At 40.1% G+C, this 18,714-nt stretch overlaps 4 protein-coding genes across 5 annotated transcripts; 3 read left to right on the top strand and 1 right to left on the bottom strand.

Annotated features, from left to right (window-relative positions):
• Nucleotides 1-257: 257 nt before the first annotated feature.
• On the top strand, nucleotides 258-3,245 carry Spt-i (serine palmitoyltransferase subunit I). Its single transcript, XM_076829677.1, has 2 exons — nucleotides 258-1,491; nucleotides 2,202-3,245. Exons 1-2 carry the CDS (start codon nucleotides 591-593, stop codon nucleotides 2,723-2,725), a joined length of 1,425 nt encoding a protein of 474 aa, XP_076685792.1. The 5' UTR covers nucleotides 258-590; the 3' UTR covers nucleotides 2,726-3,245.
• Nucleotides 3,246-3,679: 434 nt separating this feature from the next.
• On the top strand, nucleotides 3,680-6,677 carry Rplp0 (ribosomal protein LP0). Its single transcript, XM_076829690.1, has 5 exons — nucleotides 3,680-3,744; nucleotides 4,202-4,292; nucleotides 4,384-4,794; nucleotides 4,879-5,223; nucleotides 6,411-6,677. The coding sequence occupies exons 2-5, from the start codon at nucleotides 4,239-4,241 to the stop codon at nucleotides 6,552-6,554; spliced, it is 954 nt and encodes a 317-aa protein (XP_076685805.1). The 5' UTR covers nucleotides 3,680-3,744; nucleotides 4,202-4,238; the 3' UTR covers nucleotides 6,555-6,677.
• Nucleotides 6,678-10,660: 3,983 nt separating this feature from the next.
• On the top strand, nucleotides 10,661-16,972 carry Gclc (glutamate--cysteine ligase). The gene is made up of 9 exons (XM_076829591.1): nucleotides 10,661-11,105; nucleotides 11,753-11,862; nucleotides 12,035-12,220; nucleotides 13,222-13,394; nucleotides 13,486-13,700; nucleotides 13,814-14,182; nucleotides 14,265-14,615; nucleotides 14,695-14,876; nucleotides 16,643-16,972. Exons 1-9 carry the CDS (start codon nucleotides 10,956-10,958, stop codon nucleotides 16,809-16,811), a joined length of 1,905 nt encoding a protein of 634 aa, XP_076685706.1. The 5' UTR covers nucleotides 10,661-10,955; the 3' UTR covers nucleotides 16,812-16,972.
• Mpv17 (Mitochondrial inner membrane protein MPV17) lies at nucleotides 16,847-18,565 on the bottom strand. Of its 2 annotated transcripts, XM_076829625.1 has the most exons (5): nucleotides 18,417-18,565; nucleotides 18,254-18,337; nucleotides 18,071-18,186; nucleotides 17,625-17,846; nucleotides 16,847-17,541 (listed from the first exon to the last, which is right to left on the bottom strand). In XM_076829625.1, the coding sequence occupies exons 2-5, from the start codon at nucleotides 18,324-18,326 to the stop codon at nucleotides 17,410-17,412; spliced, it is 543 nt and encodes a 180-aa protein (XP_076685740.1). In that variant the 5' UTR covers nucleotides 18,327-18,337; nucleotides 18,417-18,565; the 3' UTR covers nucleotides 16,847-17,409. The 2 variants fall into 2 exon arrangements, with proteins under 2 accessions (XP_076685740.1, XP_076685739.1); XM_076829624.1 differs by having other exon boundaries at nucleotides 18,254-18,561.
• Between the last annotated feature and the right edge of the window lie 149 nt (nucleotides 18,566-18,714).

Genomic DNA, 18,714 nt, shown 5'->3' on the forward strand with positions numbered 1-18,714 from the left:
GTATATAGATTGTTATATCAGTTAACCACGGAAAGCAAAAGAGTTTTCCTGTGGTGGACGAATAAATTTCCGATTCGGTACAATCCACCTGACTCCTAATTCCTTCTTATATTTTCTTATAAAATAACTTAATCCGATATAATTAAAGTTAGGATAAACTGCGTCTTGAATCCCTGTATAAACGATGAAGCCTTAAATGCCTATTTTATTACAATACTTCGAATATTCCGCAAATCCGCACTAGTCTATTCATTAGTGCTGCCATCTGGCTTTGCGGTCCAAAAAACTGACTGCGGTAATTACGCTGAGTCACATATAACTTTATCCAATATTTCTTTAAGGAACGTCGCTACTATGAGATACAAAGTTTCGTAGCATCGGCTTGTTTTTCATCTACACGTATTAGTATCATAAGTTCATGTAACTTAAATACGTAAGATATGTTTCTTTAGAATATAAACGTTATCACATTGTCGCACCGCACAAGTACATTCTACCTTACCAGTATAAAGTGATTGATTTTATTAATCTGCAACAATAAAGAAACGGGAATAGATACAGGGTACAAAGAATATCACATAAACGAAAATATGAGTACAAAATTCATATTTATTGAATCGATGGAAATTCTAAGCACAATACCTGTATATCATACAGTGCTGGAAGCATTCTTGGTCCTCTGGTGCGTTTGGTTTATCGCTAAGAGACGTTACAATAGACACGATACTGTGCCAACGGAAGCCGAAGTCGAGAAGAAGCTCGCGGAATGGCAGCCGGAGCCGCTGATAACAAATCCGCAGAAAGCTCATCCTTTTCTAACTCCAAGAAACGTGACGTCCAGAGCTGGCAAGAGAATAGTAGTAAATGGGAAAGACTGCTTGAATTTAGGCACGCACAATTACTTAGGTCTGACGGAACATGACGATATAGAGAAAGCGGCTGTAGCAGCGGTAAGAAAGTACGGGGTAGGATCCTGCGGTCCGCGTGGATTCTATGGCACTGTCGATGTTCACCTTGAGTTGGAAGAACACTTAGCCAATTATACAGACACAGAAGAAGCTGTGGTATACTCGTATGGATTCAGTACGATAGCGTCCGCGATAGCGGCGTATTGTAAGCGCAAAGACATTGTATTTGTAGATGAAAAGGTAAACTTTGCCATACAAAAAGGACTAGATGCCTCTAAAGCTACCGTTAAGTACTTCAAGCACAACGACGCGAACGATCTCTGTGATTTATTAATGAAACAAGCGGTACTCGACAACCAGAATCCTAAGAAAGCGTCTAAGATTAAACGCTTTTTAATAGTCGAAGGTATTTATATGAACACTGGTAAAATCTGCCCGTTACCAGACTTAGTCCTACTACGCGAGAAATATAAATTGAGAATATTTATCGACGAGTCAATATCGTTTGGAACACTCGGTGCACATGGAAAAGGCATTACGGAACACTTTAACATTCCTAGGCACGAGATTGATATGATCATGGGTGAGCAGTGTTATTAAGGGGTCATTCTGGCAATCACGCCCCAAAATTTGCCAACATTCGGGCTTTTTTTCTTAGTGAATACAGTGTTAAAATTTGTTTTTGATTTATTAAGCTACTTGTAATGTATACGGCACAAATTTTTTAAATACACTTTTAATTGTGTTTTCTCAACGTTATCTCGAGTTCAAAATCGGGCCTTCGAAAAGAAATATCTCCCTAGCGGGAGTGATTTAAGCTCACAGACTCATCTGAAATAAAAAAACCGAGCTGATTCTTAATCATTATGAGTACCGCTATCGCAGGTGCCAGAATTAGCCATGTAAGTCAAAATTTAACAAGTTTCAAAATTTTCTATTCTTACGTGAAGTTTGAATGCGCGCAATTTTGTTAAATTTTGACTTACGCGGCTAATTCTGGCACCTGCGATAGCGGTACTCATAATGATTAAGAATCAGTTTGGTTTTTTTGTTTCAGATGAGTCTCTGAGCAGAAATCACTCCCGCCGTCTTTTCAAAGGCGCGATTTTAAACTCCAGATAACATTGAAAAAACACAGTTGAAAGTGTATGTAAACAATTGTTCGCTGAGAGAAAAAACATGAATGTTGCCGAATTTTGCGGTGTAATTACCAGAATGACCCCTTAAATATGAGAAATAGCTGCGATCATTTATTATTGCTATATTTTAATAATTTATTTATTTAATTTTTAGGATCATTGGATTGGGCAATAGGATCTATCGGTGGCTTTTGCGTGGGTACGTCGTTTGTTATTGAACACCAACGTTTGTCGGGACTTGGATATTGCTTCTCTGCATCTCTACCGCCGCTTCTTACATCTGCTGCTATTACATCCTTAGATATTATGAAAAATAATCCAGAAATATTCAAGTCGCTGAAAGATAATTGTATAGCCATTGATAATGGACTTCGGGACAGTCGTAGTTTAGAATGTTCAAGCTTCCCAGAATCTCCAGTGAAACATGTATATCTGAAAGAGAAATTAGATCGCAACGTAGAGGAAAAGTTACTTTCGGAAATTTCTGAAAGATGCATTGAAAATAATTTAGCCGTTATAACTCCTGTGTACTTGGAAGCAGAAAGGGATTTACCGAGACCTAGTCTCAGGCTCTGTGTTTCAACTCTTCTCAACGAGAGTGACATCGATTTTGCTTTGAACGTGTTAAAGAAATGTGCTGAGGAGGTTCTATCAAAGGGCAGTCAAAACCTTTTTTAAACAATGTTTTAAAGTCAACAGGCACTCTGTGGCGGATTTAACGGGCGGCCGATGAACAGTTGCCGCCTGGGCCTTTTTCCTTAAATCCGCCACTGGGTATTCTGCTCGCAATTGTTTCCAAACATCTCGGTAGATTTATGCATGCATTGCACAAGTATATTAAATATTCTTGCTGATTGCACAAAGCATTACCCTATTCTACAAATAGTATTCTAATTCTTATTTAGTGTCATGCCATTTCCATGCAGTTGTGATAGGTGTTTTTTTTTATATCTTAAAGAGTAATTTAACAATGCTTCTGGCTTTAGAATTTCCATCGTTTTATCTGTAACTTAGAAGGAACAAATAAATATAAAGTACAAAATAGAATGTATACACAGGTTTATCACTTATTTAATAATTATTGAATTTGTATATTTTAAGAATACTTGTTAAAAAAAGTTATATTTCAAATATATTATATTAACCAGTTCGAACTTGTAGTTCAAGTATAAATCATAATAAATCATTTTATAAAATACGTATAATGATTTTTTCAAAAATCTTTCCTCACTGCAGTTCCCTGATTAATTCCTGTTGTATGATTATCCGAAACATTATGACTTTTCGAAGCTAAGAAAATTTCGCGGCAAGGGTGACGTACTTCCTACAAATATGGCCGACAGACCTGCACAATGGTGGAGTGAGGATTTCCGCAGGGTGATCAGCGATTCAGAGCAGTGAATGGAGGGGGAAACAGCTGCAGGAGTGTGGTAAGGCGCGTGATTGGAGACAAACCAACGCTAGCTCCAAGCGAGTGACGCCGTGGCCAACCAGCGTCGACAACATATTTCCCAGTGACGCTGGTTGGCCGTGGTGTTGGTCGCGTTGACGCCACATGGCTGGCTTGGCGCTAGTGTCAGTTCACGCACACATTACCACCGCTCCTGTAGGCGTTTCCCCCTCCACTCACTGCGCTGAATCGCTCCTCATCCTGAATTTCCGGTTTCTTCTCAATTCCACTCGTAAAGCTTGCCGAGGTGAGAGCAGTTTGTCCTACAATATTTATAGATTAAAATAGAAAGTACCTACTTTCTGCAACCAATAATTACTTCATAATATCATATACATTACGTTGTATAAATACAGAGAAAATTGTGAAGCATTTCTTTTCATTTATTCACGAAACTTAAATTAAATAGTCCATGCGGTTAGCGAGCCACGTGGACGTAGCTGCGATTTCAACAGTTTATAGATATTTTTTGAAACCTTTAAGTTGTTAATAAAGCGAGTGATTGAATGGTTGAAACTATATGATGAAAACCTCCGAAACTGATAACTCCGAGAACCACACAGAAGCTAGAAATAGCAGAACCCATCTGTGTGCGGTTTACGAGATTATAAATCGCATGTGTGCAGTCTGACCACAGATTTAATGACAATCATTGCGGCAATTGTAACGAACTGTGTGTTCATAAATCTTTCTTTTCCTTTCAGTCCTTAAACAGTTAACTATCCCTACACACACATCAAGATGGGTAGGGAGGACAAGGCAACATGGAAGTCCAACTACTTCACCAAACTCGTTGTAAGTACCGCGCAACAGTACACTTCTATCGTTTTGATGTGTGCTTGTATTTCTACTGTAGTCTAATTTAAAAATTTATATGTTCCCGTAGCAACTGTTGGACGATTTCCCGAAATGTTTCATCGTGGGTGCCGACAATGTCGGCTCCAAGCAAATGCAACAAATACGTATGTCCCTTCGCGGGAATGCTGTTGTATTAATGGGAAAGAACACCATGATGAGAAAAGCAATTCGTGGTCACATCGAACGTAACGCCGCATTGGAGAAACTTCTGCCCCACATTCGTGGAAACGTTGGATTCGTGTTTACTCGCGGAGACTTGATCGAAGTGAGGGACAAGCTCCTGGAGAACAAGGTCAGAGCGCCGGCTAAAGCTGGTGCTATCGCACCGCTGAGCGTTATCATTCCCGCTCAAAACACTGGACTCGGCCCTGAAAAAACATCGTTCTTCCAAGCTCTCAGCATTCCCACTAAAATTTCCAAGGGTACCATTGAAATTATTGTAAGCATACATTTTGGCATTACAGTTAGCGTATCATCTGTGTTATATTTAAATGTTACGCGACTAATTTTCATTCTATTCCAGAACGACGTGCACATTTTGAAACCGGGCGACAAAGTAGGTGCATCCGAAGCCACTCTGTTGAACATGCTGAACATCTCTCCTTTCTCGTACGGCTTAATCGTTGAACAAGTTTATGACTCCGGTACTATTTTCGCGCCCGAAATTTTGGACATCAAGCCAGAAGATCTCCGTGAGAAGTTTATGGCTGGAGTGGCAAACTTGGCTGCGGTCTGTTTGGCTATTGGCTATCCTACGGTAGCCAGCGCTCCTCACAGCATCGTCAATGGATTCAAGAATCTATTGGCTGTTGCTGCTGTTACTGAAGTCGATTTTCCGGAAGCCGCTACAATCAAGGAATACATCAAGGTACGTTTTTTTCTTTTACTTCGTACTTGTAACAGCAATGGCTTCCAGTGATTTATCTGTGATGATAAAACAACACGTCTGAAGGTCCTACGTTTAGTGTCAGAGCTAGCAATAGCAGAACCCACTGACACTGTAGGATTTTTTGTTGCGAAACGCGAAAATCGCAGTCTGAGATAAAAGTGGAATACAGTATTGTTTCGTTGAGGGCTCGGTTTGGTGTACACGGTCGCAAGAGCGAGTGAGAGGCACTGAAAGCGAGCGAGGACGGTACGAGACAGACGACGCGTTGCTGTTTTGTCTCGCTCCGTCTTTCGGACGCCTGACACTCTGTCCTTTGCGTGCGCGATGGTCGCGGACGCTTACCGTGAGCACGAAAGCCGCTTTCGCAAAATCTTGACGCAGGCCCGGCTCAAGTCTTCTTTGCGCCCTAGGCGAACTCGTCAAATTGCGCCCTTTATTATAATACATTTATTTGAGATCAGCGCTGTCCAAGGTCGCTCCCGCGGGAGCTTGGGGTTCTCCCACTCTCGTCCGCGTTGTCAGGGATACCGCGCGACGCTAAAGAGGTGACCATGACAAACCAGCTGCTAGGCCGGCTAGCCGGTCGTAGCGTCGCGCTGTCTCCTTAACAACGGAAGGTACGCTGCGGGAAAGAAAGATTGGAAGGGGAAGCAGGCGCGTGAGGGGCCCCAACGTTGGACAACGCTGATTTGAGATTATTTATGAGTTTACTCTGAAAAATTAGGCAACTGTCTGGGGCGTAAGGTTGCCAAGGGGCGCAAAATGGTCTTTTCATTGATGGCATTTTTGAAAATAAACTTTTAAATGAGATACTACAAATTGGACTGCAATTGTTTTAAACTACGAATAAAGAATCGGAGTAAGGTTATCAATAATCTCAAATAAATGTATTGTAATAAAGGGCGCAAGTGGACAAGTTCGCCTACGGCGCAAAAAAGGCTCGTGCCGTGTTTGCGTCTGAACGCTCGCGCACGCAAAGTGTTCCATCTCGCTCCCCCCTTCGGCCAGAAAGAAGCGGGGAAACGATCGCTCGGAATTAGAGCTCTGTTCACGATACGGGCTCATCGCCGGTCCCGACCAGCGAGCCCTCAACAAGGAAATACTGTTGTACACCTTTTACGAGAATCATCCTAAATATGTCTATTAATGTGCGGCGATCTTTGCAGGATCCAAGCAAATTCGCTGCTGCTGTTTCTGCTGCTGCTCCAGCTGCAGCTGCCGCAGAAGGACCTGCTGCCGAAAAGAAGGAGGAGAAGAAAGAAGAGTCCGAATCGGAAGATGATGATATGGGATTCGCTTTATTCGACTAAAATGCAGATGTACATACATACATGTGTATGTATTCATTACATGCCATCAAGAGTTATCCACAATGTTTTAATGAACCAAAACTAAAAAGTGTAAACATTTGAAATGAAACACTATTTCTAATACATGTCGTACATTAATTTATATCCCCGCGTTACTTGCTCGCAGGGAATCGAGACCGATATGATTACAGTAGTTTTCGGGCGCAGTCACGATTAGTGAGACGACCGAAATTGCATTAAAGGTCTGGGTACGCATATCGGTTACGTGCCGTCAATGTCGTAAAAGATATCGTTTGCTTGTTTAGAATGGAGTAATTCACACTTGAGGGGCCCAGTGGAAAACAAGCACATGCCATCGTTTTATGATTTTAGAGGAAAGCAAGTCGGAGGAAAATGATTTCCATAGGAAATGCGGTACGAAATTGTAATTGTTTTAAACGGTACTTGAATTAGGTGGTAAGTGACAACTATTATCAAATTTTAGCGGAAAAATTAATTTTCTTTTTATTTCGCCGTATATATTGTTTACCACTATTTCTTAATATGTTTCTTTCGTTATCTTTCTATTTGTTTTTATTACGAGAAAGTTTTTTAAATGACACAAACGTGATATTATTCTGATTATTTCTAATGATTGTAATGAGCCAGTAGATGTATGAGCTGTAGAGTGCGGATACCTCTGAGTGGTCGTCAGTGACATCTGTGGGCACAGAACTGATATGTGACAGACCTTTACGGTCGTCTCAACTGGAATTGGTGAGCGAAAATCACTCAAGTTTCCTCTCAATTGAAACTGGTGAGAGTTTCTGTCTGAATTTCTTTCATTTCTCATTACAGTCAGAGGTCAGTGAGAGAAATGTAACCAGACATGAATTCCGGTCAATGCGTTGGTCTCGAATCCCTGCTTACTGGTCACACCATATTTCACCTCTCATATTCTGCTGACACATGATGATTCATAGTGGCAAATGTATAAATATTCCACCACATGACATAATCAATACGACACAATTACATGATGAGTGATAAAAATATCAAGTTTACTCGAAGCTAGATAAGAACAATTACGTGTAATCAATAAAGTGTCTTTATCAGAAACACCATTTCCTAGGGCTAGATATAATAAAATTACATTCGTTTACAGTTATCATTTCACCAATAACATTATATAGTTTACAAAATACAAAAAATTATTTTTGATCGAGACTCCACTATGAAATTCTTGTGTAAGGTGGACCCCCAAACTCAAAAATCGACATGAGACGAAATCCTATGGATAGGTTTTTGAGATATCGCCCGATGAATATTTTGGTAATTTTTTAAGAAGACCGATTTGATCGCGACGACTTTTAAAGTAAAGGTAATTAAATTACATACAATTATTCCATCAGTGTTTTCCAATCGGATCAATAGTTTAGGCGGAATCGAGCGAAACTTAAGAAAAATATAATGTTTTGGGGGCCGAAATTGAAATCGAAAATTCACTACATAGCCTGGAAGTTTCTTATTTTTTACGTAGAGTGCGCACCTTTACGAAGAAAACAAGCCCAATCTGAGCAAAATCCATGCACAAATAAGTAAGTTATAGGCGATAGAGCGGGAGTGCCTATTTTCAACTTTTTCCCTATTTTTGCATTTCTTCCTGTTTCTTGGCGAATTACGTATTTGTCTGACGATCGTGGATTTGTCAGTTGGAGTTGCAAGGCGCTTGCAGGGTATGGTGGGGTAACGGGAACGCTTCTCGGCTCCGCCTGAACCTAGCCGTTTGGCTGTTATTTATTCTTAGCGTAATAGTTGTGTGCGTTACGAAGCTATCCGTAGATCAATACGAGATGAAACTATCGAGAAAGAATCAATATTTTGACCAATAAAGCTTCTGAATTTTTTCGGAGCTAACGCACACCTATTCTGATGTGTGTATTTCTACGCTGACAGCTCGGTTGGCCTACACGTCAGAAGCTTGGCACTACCCCCACCACTTCTGGGTCACTCTTGTTCTGCGAAGGCGAGAGCGAGTCAGAAAACGTTGAGAAAAGGAGCACCAAGGCAGGCAAACTGTGTGGTGGAAGAATACCCCAAGCGAAACTCACCGGCCAATATATCTGATACCGACCATAGTCGCAGATATTACTTATCAATAACATGGATCTGAAGGACAGTGTGTACTTATAAACTGAATTTATGGACACTCATGACTCATGGACACTGCATGTGAAGCTCCAAGGGGAGCATGAGGGGAAAAAACTTTCGGTCAATTTTGTATGATTAGTGATCCTCTAGAGAGTGATCGGTATAATCGTAGCCATTTTGGAGCAAAACTGGAAATAACAAACTAAACGTTTATCTATCTCTTTCTATCAGTATTTCTCTCTCTTTCTGTTAGTATTTCTGTCTCTTTTTATCAGTATTTCTGTGTCTTTCTTTTTTACAGTTTCTTTCTCTGTGTATTTTCGCTTTTGCTCCAAATCGCGGCAGCCAATCATCGACGATACGCGTTGTTCCGATCACTGCCTAGAGGATCACTATGTATGATCAACTATAGTCTGATTTTCGAGAGTTGTAACCTGAGGTGGGTCCTTCGGACGGAGCGTGGTTAAAGAGGTAACCATTGGTTCCTCCTTAACCGCGCTATTTATAAGAAGATGAAAATATTTATTTTATATTCCAGCGCTGTCCAGCGTAGGGGCCCCTCACGCGCCTCCTTCCCCTTCCAATCTTTCTTTCCTTCAGCGTGCCTTCCGTTGTCAAGGAGACAGCGCGACGCTACGAAGGCTGCTATGACGGGCTAGCCGGGCTAACGGCTGGTTTGTCATCGTCGCCTCTTTAGCGTCGCGCAGTATCCCTGACAACGCGGACGAGAGTGGGAGAACTTCAAGCTCCCGCGGGAGCGACCTTGGACTGCGCTGTTATATTCTATACCCGGGTTGACTAAGAGCCTATGCACACGGCGACTTTTTGCAGCGATACAGTCACGCATTTTGTGAACGCGCGACTGCATCGCTGCAGAAGGGCAACTGGAACAATTGCCAGCGATTGTATCGATGCAAACGCGCGACTAAGCGTTCACTCAGTATTCGGCAGAGTTCGGAGGGATTCGGCTGCATCGATGGAGGGGGAAACACCTACAGGAGCGGTGGTAATGTGTGCGTGACTGACGCAGGCGCAGTTCACGCACACATTACCACCGCTCCTGTAGGTGTTTCCCCCTCCATCACTGCAGCTCCATCGTTCCGAACACTGCGTCACATTAGTATCGCTGCTGCATCGCGACTGTGTTACGCAAGTGTGCAAAGATCAACGGGCAGTGACTGCATTGCGCTAGCATCGCGGTCTCTTTGCGAGTGCATCGCGACTGTATCGCTGCAAAAAGTCGCCGTGAGCATCGCGACTGTATCGCTGCAAAAAGTCGCCGTGTGCATCGCGACTGTATCGCTGCAAAAAGTTGCCGTGTGCACAGGGCCTAACTGGTGGCTCGCGAGCCCCCGGGGGCACCTCCACCTTGCTGCCACGCTGAACGGCACCCCTCCATACCGACCAAACTCTGCGATCGCAGTCGATACCTCCTTCTTTCCTTCTCTTTTTGATTGCGATCGTGAGAGTCTGGGAGGTATAGAGGGGTTCGTTCAGCGTGGCAGCAAGGCGAAGATGCCCCCGGTGGCTCGCGAGTCACCAGTTAGTCAACCCTGTATCATATCATTTTTTTGTATATAATTAAAGCACAAACGAGGTATAGAATAGACTTACATCCAATGTAAATTTTTGTCACACAAATCGGGGACTCTAGAGCCTTACCATTTTCATGTCGCGTTCACCGTTATGGATTCAGAGTGGAATTCGATCGAATCCTACTATAGAAACGAAATTAAATATGACTTCTGAATCGAAGGTAAATTGATTTTTGCCTACGCACGAAAATGTAGCAAACGGTAGCAACCCACAGATTAGAAATACTTAAACTCAGCTGCAGAGTGCACCACCGATTGATCATCCCAAGATGGCTGAAAGCCATTTATTGTTAGAAATTGATTACTCTTCCGTCTTTCGATCCACCATCCTACCCCTGCCCCCTATCTATGGACCTTTAGGTCCATGATCAATAGTTAAAGCTGGTCAAAGCTGATATCTCTGTGCGATTATATTGTACTAGCAGGAGGATATGGTTACCTTGGATTTATATACCGTTGAAAGTGACGGGACAGTTGGCGGGAGACTGTAGTTGGTATATAAAGCGTTGGCAGTACTGTATTTTGTTTCATTGCGGAATTTTCGCGATTCCATAAGCACAAGCAACATTGTGCCTCGGTGTAACTCGGCACAACTCGGACTGGGTCGGATTTGCGCGAAACTCCGTTCCAAGTATTAAATTTTGAAAAACTCCCGTACCGTATAACCTGTACAAACATGGGTTTACTGTCCGAGGGAAGTCCTTTAAGCTGGGAGGAGACCAGGGACCTCGCCGACCACGTGCGGAAGCATGGAATTATACAATTCATTAACCTGTACAAGAGGCTCAGGGATAGACAAGGAGATATACTGAAATGGGGCGATGAGGTAATAACCGTTCTTCGATTTTTCCATTTCACGCAACGTTACGACGATGTTTCGGTGTGTCATAGCACGAGGAAATGAATACCATAAATAATTAACAAGGTCTATCTGGGTCTATCGTCCTGCGGCTTGCGTGAAATTACACAACGTGTATACATTGTACACTTAATATGTGTGTCATCGAAGCATGACTCAGTTAATTGAGAAATAAAACTTTTCTGATAAGACAATGCAGATGCTATGTTGCAATGTGTGTGTCAGCAAATACGGAAACTCATTTTCTCTCGAACTGAATGTTATTGATATTTCTGATAAGTTGTCATTGACTTGCGCGTTCATTATTTACATAAGCACTTTTTTTTTCTCACTGCTAAGTTTCACATTCTCTTTACACTTATTGACCAGATTGATCGACGAATATTAGAAGCAGTTAGCACGTGACCTTGAGTTTTCTTCATTTCTATTGCACCGTGATACTTCTAGATCCATGAGTCGACACTTTTGCTATAGCTGTGCAATCTTACTGACCTATCATTTAACAACTATAGTATTGCCTGGATATTTTCCAAATTCGTTTGTCCTTCTAATGTTATCGATCAAGGTTGAATTGTATCCGTATTCTTAATGATACATTAATTGTTTTATAATAGGTGGAATATATGCTTGTTAAATTTGACGACGAAGCAAAAACTGCTAAGCTTAGTTTAAGAGCCGAAGATATATTGAAAACTTTAAATGAAAAAGAATATAGCGATCCAGAGTGAGTATCTCCCTATTGCTTTTAATATAAAATTCAAGCTATAAAAGTCAGCAAATTGTCTTGAAAATGTACATTTAATACACGCCGCCGATAGTGTAAAATACATTTTAGCGCCGATCCAAACTCTTCGACAGAAGCGATGTCATATCTTAACGAAACATACGTGTTGCAGTAATATTAAATCACTTTGGAGACCCGAATACGCTGCTTACATGCTCGAAGGGACACCAGGGAAACCTTACGGAGGCCTATTAGTTCATTTTAATGTTGTCGAAGCTAATATGAGGTACCGCAGGCAGGAAGCTACGAAATTACTTGGGCCTAACGAAGTTTTAATGTCATTAACTAATTTTCCAAGGTGGGTATATAGAAAAGGGCTGTACTTCCGAAAGGGACCGATGGTCGAACGAGATGAAACTTGGTGGGTATTACGAGGGGTGTGGAAAGACCCTAAATATAAAATTTTAGCTTCGGCAATTAATGCATTCAAAAGATACAGGGGTAATTGTGCATAGAAGTGTGCACCTTACCGATATTTTTTAATCCATTTACCATAGTCCCCCTTCTTAACAATATTTCTGTTGATTTATACTGACACAACGCATTCCACTTTCCAATTTGCCTCGGGTATTAGTATTGGTTGGGGCTAGATTACGGCGGGGGGCGCGTGCCCGCTCGCGGGCGCGTAAAGCATGGTAGCGAACCGATGTGAGCTTGGCGATGCTAAAAATGAGACTGTGGTTACGAAATTTCAAAAATAAAAAATGGCAGGACGGGAGGGTTCCTGGGTAGGGCTGGGACTATTCGAATATTTTACAAGTATTCAATGGCTACGAATAAACTTCGAATATTCGAGTATTCGAATGTTGTTATTCGAATATTTGAATATTCGAATAGTATGGTGTGAAATGGGTCAAAATTAGCTTATAAGATTTTACCCTGACAAATGAACCTAAAGAACTTGATTTATAATTAACACCATACTATTCGAATACTTGGATATTCGAATTATATTCGCCAAATAATTGAGCAACTGAAGTATTTAAATATTCGAATCCCGAAAAATTCAACAAATAGTCCCAGCCCTATTCCCGGGCAGGGGGGCCAGCACTAACGTTAAAAAAAAATTCAAAAATAAAATTAACAATAATTTTTTATTAATATTTCGGAAACTAATAAATACCCGAAGCTACAATTTGAGCTTTAGGGCTGACCCCCCGTCCCCACTCCTCCCCCAAACCTCATCTCGATCGGCCACCGGCCCCTTTCGGAATAATATCCATAGAAAAGTATTAACGGTATGACCTAGTGAATAATCCATTCTATAGGGGTATTATAAGTTTGCGCGCTTTCTTACAGAATGGGAGGACTAGATTTTACAGATCCTCCTACGCGACCAACGCCAACCTCTGGTGCATCGAAAAGTCTGTTTTTCCCAGATGAAGTTATATACCCAGGTCACCCACGGTTCAAAACATTAACGAGGAATATAAGGAAACGACGTGGGGAAAAGGTTGCTATAAACATTCCTAGTATGTATTTCTGGTATTCGATAGTTTCATATTTATGTTTCTGTCACTAGAATAATCGAATGCAAGTTTAGCGCGAAACACTTCTTTACAGTTTATAAAGATACAAACGTTCCAAGTCCATTTAAAGAAGATTTCAGTAATGTGGCTGAAAACGAGTCCCACAATGCAACGAAAGAGGATCATATTTACATGGATGCCATGGGTTTTGGAATGGGATGCTGCTGTTTACAGCTTACCTTTCAAGCTTGTAATATAGAAGAAGCGAGGACACTATATGACCAATTAACCCCTTTGTGCCCTATAATGGTTAGTAGCGTGCTGTAATGTTTTTCCATTTTTCCTTTCTTTTAATACGAAGATACTGAGTTGGTATTTTCTTTCGCGCATACGTTACAGAACGTTTGTTTAATATTCGACAGTTGGCTCTAACTGCTGCTAGCCCGTTTTACCGAGGATATATAAGCGACGTTGATTGTCGATGGAATGTGATATCGTGTTCTGTTGACTGCAGAACAGAAGAAGAACGTGGTTTAAAGCCTCTGAATGAGAATAAATTCAGAATCAGTAAATCTAGATACGACTCGATCGACTCGTATCTTAGTGAACAGGGAGGAAAGTACAATGACATTCCATTAACGTACGACGATGAAGTATATAAACAGCTCTTGGACAATGGAATTGATAAACTGCTTGCACAGCACATAGCTCATTTATTTATTAGAGACACAGTGTCCTTATTCTCGGAGAAAGTTTATCAAAATGATCTGGAGGATACCGATCACTTTGAAGTAATTATCGCTATTGTTATTGGTATTGTAGACACATCACTCGGCATAGATTACCGTGTATACATTAAATGCAAAATTTCAGAACATTCAATCAACCAATTGGCAAACAATGCGGTTTAAACCACCGCCACCAAATTCTTCTATAGGGTGGCGCGTTGAATTCCGTCCATGTGAAGCTCAGATTACTGATTTCGAAAACGCTGCGATAGTTTGTTTCGTTGTTCTTCTCACGAGAGTTATATTAAGTTACAAATTAAATCTTCTGATACCAATTAGTAAAGTCGATGCGAATATGGCTAAAGCACAAAAGAGAAACGCAGTGACGTCGGAGAAATTTTGGTTCCGCGGAGATATCACGTCGGATGCAAAAGAGCACGCCGATGGGCACGCAGAATGTACAGAATTCACTGTCAATGAAATTATCAATGGAAAGGTATTATATTCTCCCGTCGATCGATCAAATTAATGGAATAGATTTTATGCATAGATTCAAGCAGATTGTGTCGTTTTAGGATGGTGTGTTTCCTGGCTTGATTCCATTGGTAAATTCGTACTTAGCTAGTATGGATGTGGACGCTGACACACACTGTACCGTACAAGCATATATGAAACTAATACAAAAGAGAGCTTCTGGAGAACTACTAACAACTGCTGCATGGCTGAGGAAGGAAGTTACTTCGCATCCAGAATACAAGTAAGTACTTTCTTACGCGCGTGTATTAGGATGGCCCTTATTTTTTTCTCTCACCCCCTAGTATGGTTTCATTTCATAAAAAAAATAATCCCTGAAGAAGTTTATTGGAACCGGACAACAGGAAAGGGTGCCGACCAGGATTTAAAGAATTTCTCAAAAATAGTAAGCCCCATCGAAATTTTGTTCAAATAATATTGAAAGAGCATTCAATTTTCTACAGTTACTGATAGATGGACAGATAAGTACTTTATTTCAGCCTCACCGGCCTTGAAATGGGACTTGGATTTACTATTTAACGTCCACTCATCATTCCACACTGTCACCCGTCACTCATTCCATCCCTGCTTCTATAATCTATATATTCTAAGCTTGTTGTACTATTTTCCACCTTAACTTTCTTTCCACCCCTCTTAACCATCCCACTGTCTTCTCACGCACTGACCCCTCCAATATCTTTTCTATTCCGGGCCCCGGTCTATCGACTGCTGTGCAGGCTTGCACTAAGTGCTTTAAGCTGGGTTTACATTAGTCCAGTCCAGCACTGGATTAGAACTGGAATAATGTAAACAGTGTGTTCATTCCAGTACAGTGCTGTCGTTCCAGCAGGTTTCGACTGGATCGAAAGTCTACTTTTCGATCCAATGTTTACCCCCTCCATCGAGAACACGACATTCCAGCGTTACTGGAATCGTCTAGACGGCTCGTAAGACTGGAGACATCGACAATGATGTAGGCATCGACCAATTTCCAGTCGAACCACTCGCTTGATCCAGCGACTGGATTAAGACTAGAATAATATAGATATCGAGTCGATTTCCAGTCAAATCACTCACTGGATCCAGCGACTGGACTAACGTAAACCCAGCTTTAGTGTCCTAAACTCTCTTTCACACACTCTGCATTTCCTTTCCTCTTCTTTTCTCCAGTACTTGTCGTTTTCGCCCATATTGCCGCATCTTCCCCGTGCTCTTAAACTTTGGCTGCATCCTTCTCTTCTTTTACTTAAATATTCTGGAATTCCTAAACACCTAATATACTTATAGAATCTATTGTACTTCGATTCTCTTATCTTAGTGTATTGTTTTCTACGATTACTGTTGGAAACACGAAAAAATTATATGTACAGCAATTGTAGAAAATTGAATGCTCTTTCAATATTATTTGAACAAAATTTCGATAGGGCTTACCATTTTTTAGAAATTCTTTAAATCCAAACCAGTGATGAATTCTATTGCCGTATGTAACAAGTGTCCTTAGGTCAGAAATACATTCGTAGAAGTTCTACTGTGATACAATATCTCGTATTGTTGATTAGGATTCAGTGGCTAGGGCCACTGTAAGTACCAGGTAAATGCTAAATTTTTCTCTCAATTATTTCGGTTTTCCTATTTGAATAAATTTGATGTCGAACATAATAAACTATGTAACACTAGTATAACAATTGTTACATATGGTAATAGTAAAGTAACGCTTTAAAGTTCATGAAAAAGCTCCCAAATGGCGCGCACTATTCTTTAAATTCGCGTGACACGGGTGTTACGCTATGATACTAAGGGTTAAAGCCTGATCGGCACCCTTTCCTGTTGCCCGATTGCAATAAACTTTTTCGGGGATTATTTTTTTATGAAATGCAACCATACTGGAGGCGGGAGCAGAGAAATACGAAAAAATATGTCGAGACGTATAAAGAAGGGTCACCCTAGTGTGTATGTATGTATGTAAGGTATATATTTTATTGTATTGACAATTGTATTCTATTAATATAGAAACGACTCTGTAATAACGCAACGCATCAACTACGATTTACTGAAAAAAGTTCAGAAGATTGTATCGAACGAAATATCGTGTCCAGAGCTGCATGGAACGTGTATATCGTCTAAAACTAATGAAACCATACCTGCAGCGGTAGCTAAAGCAGAAAAGGTTCCATTATGAATTGTTAATGGCAATGTGCTTAAATAGATCATAGATAAGCTAGAGAAACTTTTTATTTATTTCAGTACACTTTATAAGTTGTACATATTAGCATGAGTGTTTTAGCAAAATGCTCGATGCCGGACGATTGCGTTCAATGGATTTAACATTTTCACGAAAAAGGTTACATTCCATGGAATAATGTTACTTGTAATGTATTAAAAATGTGTTTGTTTGTAAAAATACTAATACTTTCCGCCACGAAAGAAACAGTCATAATGTAAAGTTTGTTTATATAGTTATACATAAATAATAATTATTGAATTACAGAGCAACATATATTTTGTATTTTAATCCCAGAAAGAGAGAGAGGAATTTATACATACACTCCACGGTTCTGACGGTATGTGGAAGAAAAAGCACTTCTGCTGTCCTCCGTTTATAAATTGTTTTTACTTTTCAATACAACGCGTTTCTTTCACTTTCAAAAAACACATTTCTTTATTACTTTACTGTGTAAGATTCTTAAGTTAAAATTTCAGAGAATTAACATTTGTATTAAAAGAAATAAACTATAAATTATGTATATTTATAAGCTTGTAGTTATTTCATGCACCTCTTATTTTAATTTATTCAAACTCGTCCTATACGAAATGTAAGTGTTCCATACGACAGCTACTGATTGTACTATTAATACTTGGTATTGTAACGGCACAAAGTAAAAGTTCAATAATTGCACCATAGGCCAAATCTGGAAGAAGACTTCATGTTTAGAATTATTGGAAAATGCATTTGGAATATTTTAGAAAATTTGTATTCAGCGTTAGATATTACCTTATAATTATTCAACAAAATTTCAGGATATTCTTCTTTCAATTTTATTTGTAAGTCCTGTGATTTGTTTCTTTGGAAAATACCGATTACAGTTATCAGAACCATTAGGAAGACAGGTGCAAAAAGTAGCTGATCGTAAGCTACTTTCTTTAATACCACCATTCCTCCTTTGGAACCTAAATATTTGTCTAATACTCCATACCAGCTTCGTGTTGCGGGACCCTGTTGTAAAATTTCGAATCAATAAAACTTCATTACGTGACAAATCTCTATGACAAAAGTTATTTACGTAATAATCTTTACAATCCACTTCTGAGAAATTATTCTACAAAGTGCAATACTTTAAAATTACTTAATTTAGTATTACTGCAAGTTCAATAAATAAATATCCCATATATTATATTAAAGTCTTAATCAGTAGATATCTTTACATTAAAGTTACTTACAGCAATAAAAAATCCTATACTCGCGAACTTAGCCGTTCGTACAAAATCTAATTCCTTCACTGTTTTCCGCTCAACAAAATTTTGCGCGATTTGATCTCCAACTGCCATCAAGGTGCCTGCCCAATCAATGACACAATTGATAACATCAATTACAAATGATAAGGACATATGATATTCTAGTACCTGCTTGAACAGCCTGAGTTGCCAATGGATATTTTGTTAGTAATCTCCGGTAGAGCTTCATAACATTCCACATGCTGGTAGAAACTGTCGTGACCACTAATGCTTAGCATCACAACCTCCTTGTTACAGGTTATATATTAGTTCGTATTCGCTGTTTACTTACCTTTCGTTAATACGGAAAATTAATATCACGAACGTAAGTTTCACAATTGCCACATATTACAACTGTTTGGAGAGACAGACACGCGTTACATACTTATAAACACTCGAGAATCACATTACAGTATTTACACAAAACGTGATTGTACACAAATGCTGGCAAAGCACGTGGTCGTCCCGTTTACAGAAGATTTTGGTCTATGGTGTTACACGCACCACGCATGCCTCTATTTTCTTCAAATTATTTGCAAGAATTCTTAGACCATGGAATTAAGCTCCGAGAAGCTCCTAGTATCTTGTTG

This window comes from Andrena cerasifolii, chromosome 16 (assembly GCF_050908995.1).
Source record: "Andrena cerasifolii isolate SP2316 chromosome 16, iyAndCera1_principal, whole genome shotgun sequence".
Taxonomy (NCBI): domain Eukaryota; kingdom Metazoa; phylum Arthropoda; class Insecta; order Hymenoptera; family Andrenidae; genus Andrena; species Andrena cerasifolii.

Excerpts from the sequence above, each read along its gene's own strand:
- Spt-i (XM_076829677.1), top strand. The coding sequence starts at position 591 with ATGAGTACAAAATTCATATTTATTGAATCGATGGAAATTCTAAGCACA. Across the intron at positions 1,492-2,201 it reads CGAGATTGATATGATCATGG|GATCATTGGATTGGGCAATA; the intron begins GTGAGCAGTGTT and ends TTTAATTTTTAG.
- Rplp0 (XM_076829690.1), top strand. The coding sequence starts at position 4,239 with ATGGGTAGGGAGGACAAGGCAACATGGAAGTCCAACTACTTCACCAAA. Across the intron at positions 4,795-4,878 it reads AGGGTACCATTGAAATTATT|AACGACGTGCACATTTTGAA; the intron begins GTAAGCATACAT and ends ATTCTATTCCAG. Across the intron at positions 5,224-6,410 it reads CAATCAAGGAATACATCAAG|GATCCAAGCAAATTCGCTGC; the intron begins GTACGTTTTTTT and ends CGATCTTTGCAG.
- Gclc (XM_076829591.1), top strand. The coding sequence starts at position 10,956 with ATGGGTTTACTGTCCGAGGGAAGTCCTTTAAGCTGGGAGGAGACCAGG. Across the intron at positions 11,106-11,752 it reads TACTGAAATGGGGCGATGAG|GTGGAATATATGCTTGTTAA; the intron begins GTAATAACCGTT and ends GTTTTATAATAG. Across the intron at positions 13,395-13,485 it reads GGTTGCTATAAACATTCCTA|TTTATAAAGATACAAACGTT; the intron begins GTATGTATTTCT and ends ACTTCTTTACAG.
- Mpv17 (XM_076829625.1), bottom strand. The coding sequence starts at position 18,326 with ATGTGGAATGTTATGAAGCTCTACCGGAGATTACTAACAAAATATCCA. Across the intron at positions 18,187-18,253 it reads AACTCAGGCTGTTCAAGCAG|GCACCTTGATGGCAGTTGGA; the intron begins GTACTAGAATAT and ends TTGATTGGGCAG. Across the intron at positions 17,542-17,624 it reads TTTTGTTGAATAATTATAAG|ATTTGGCCTATGGTGCAATT; the intron begins GTAATATCTAAC and ends GTCTTCTTCCAG.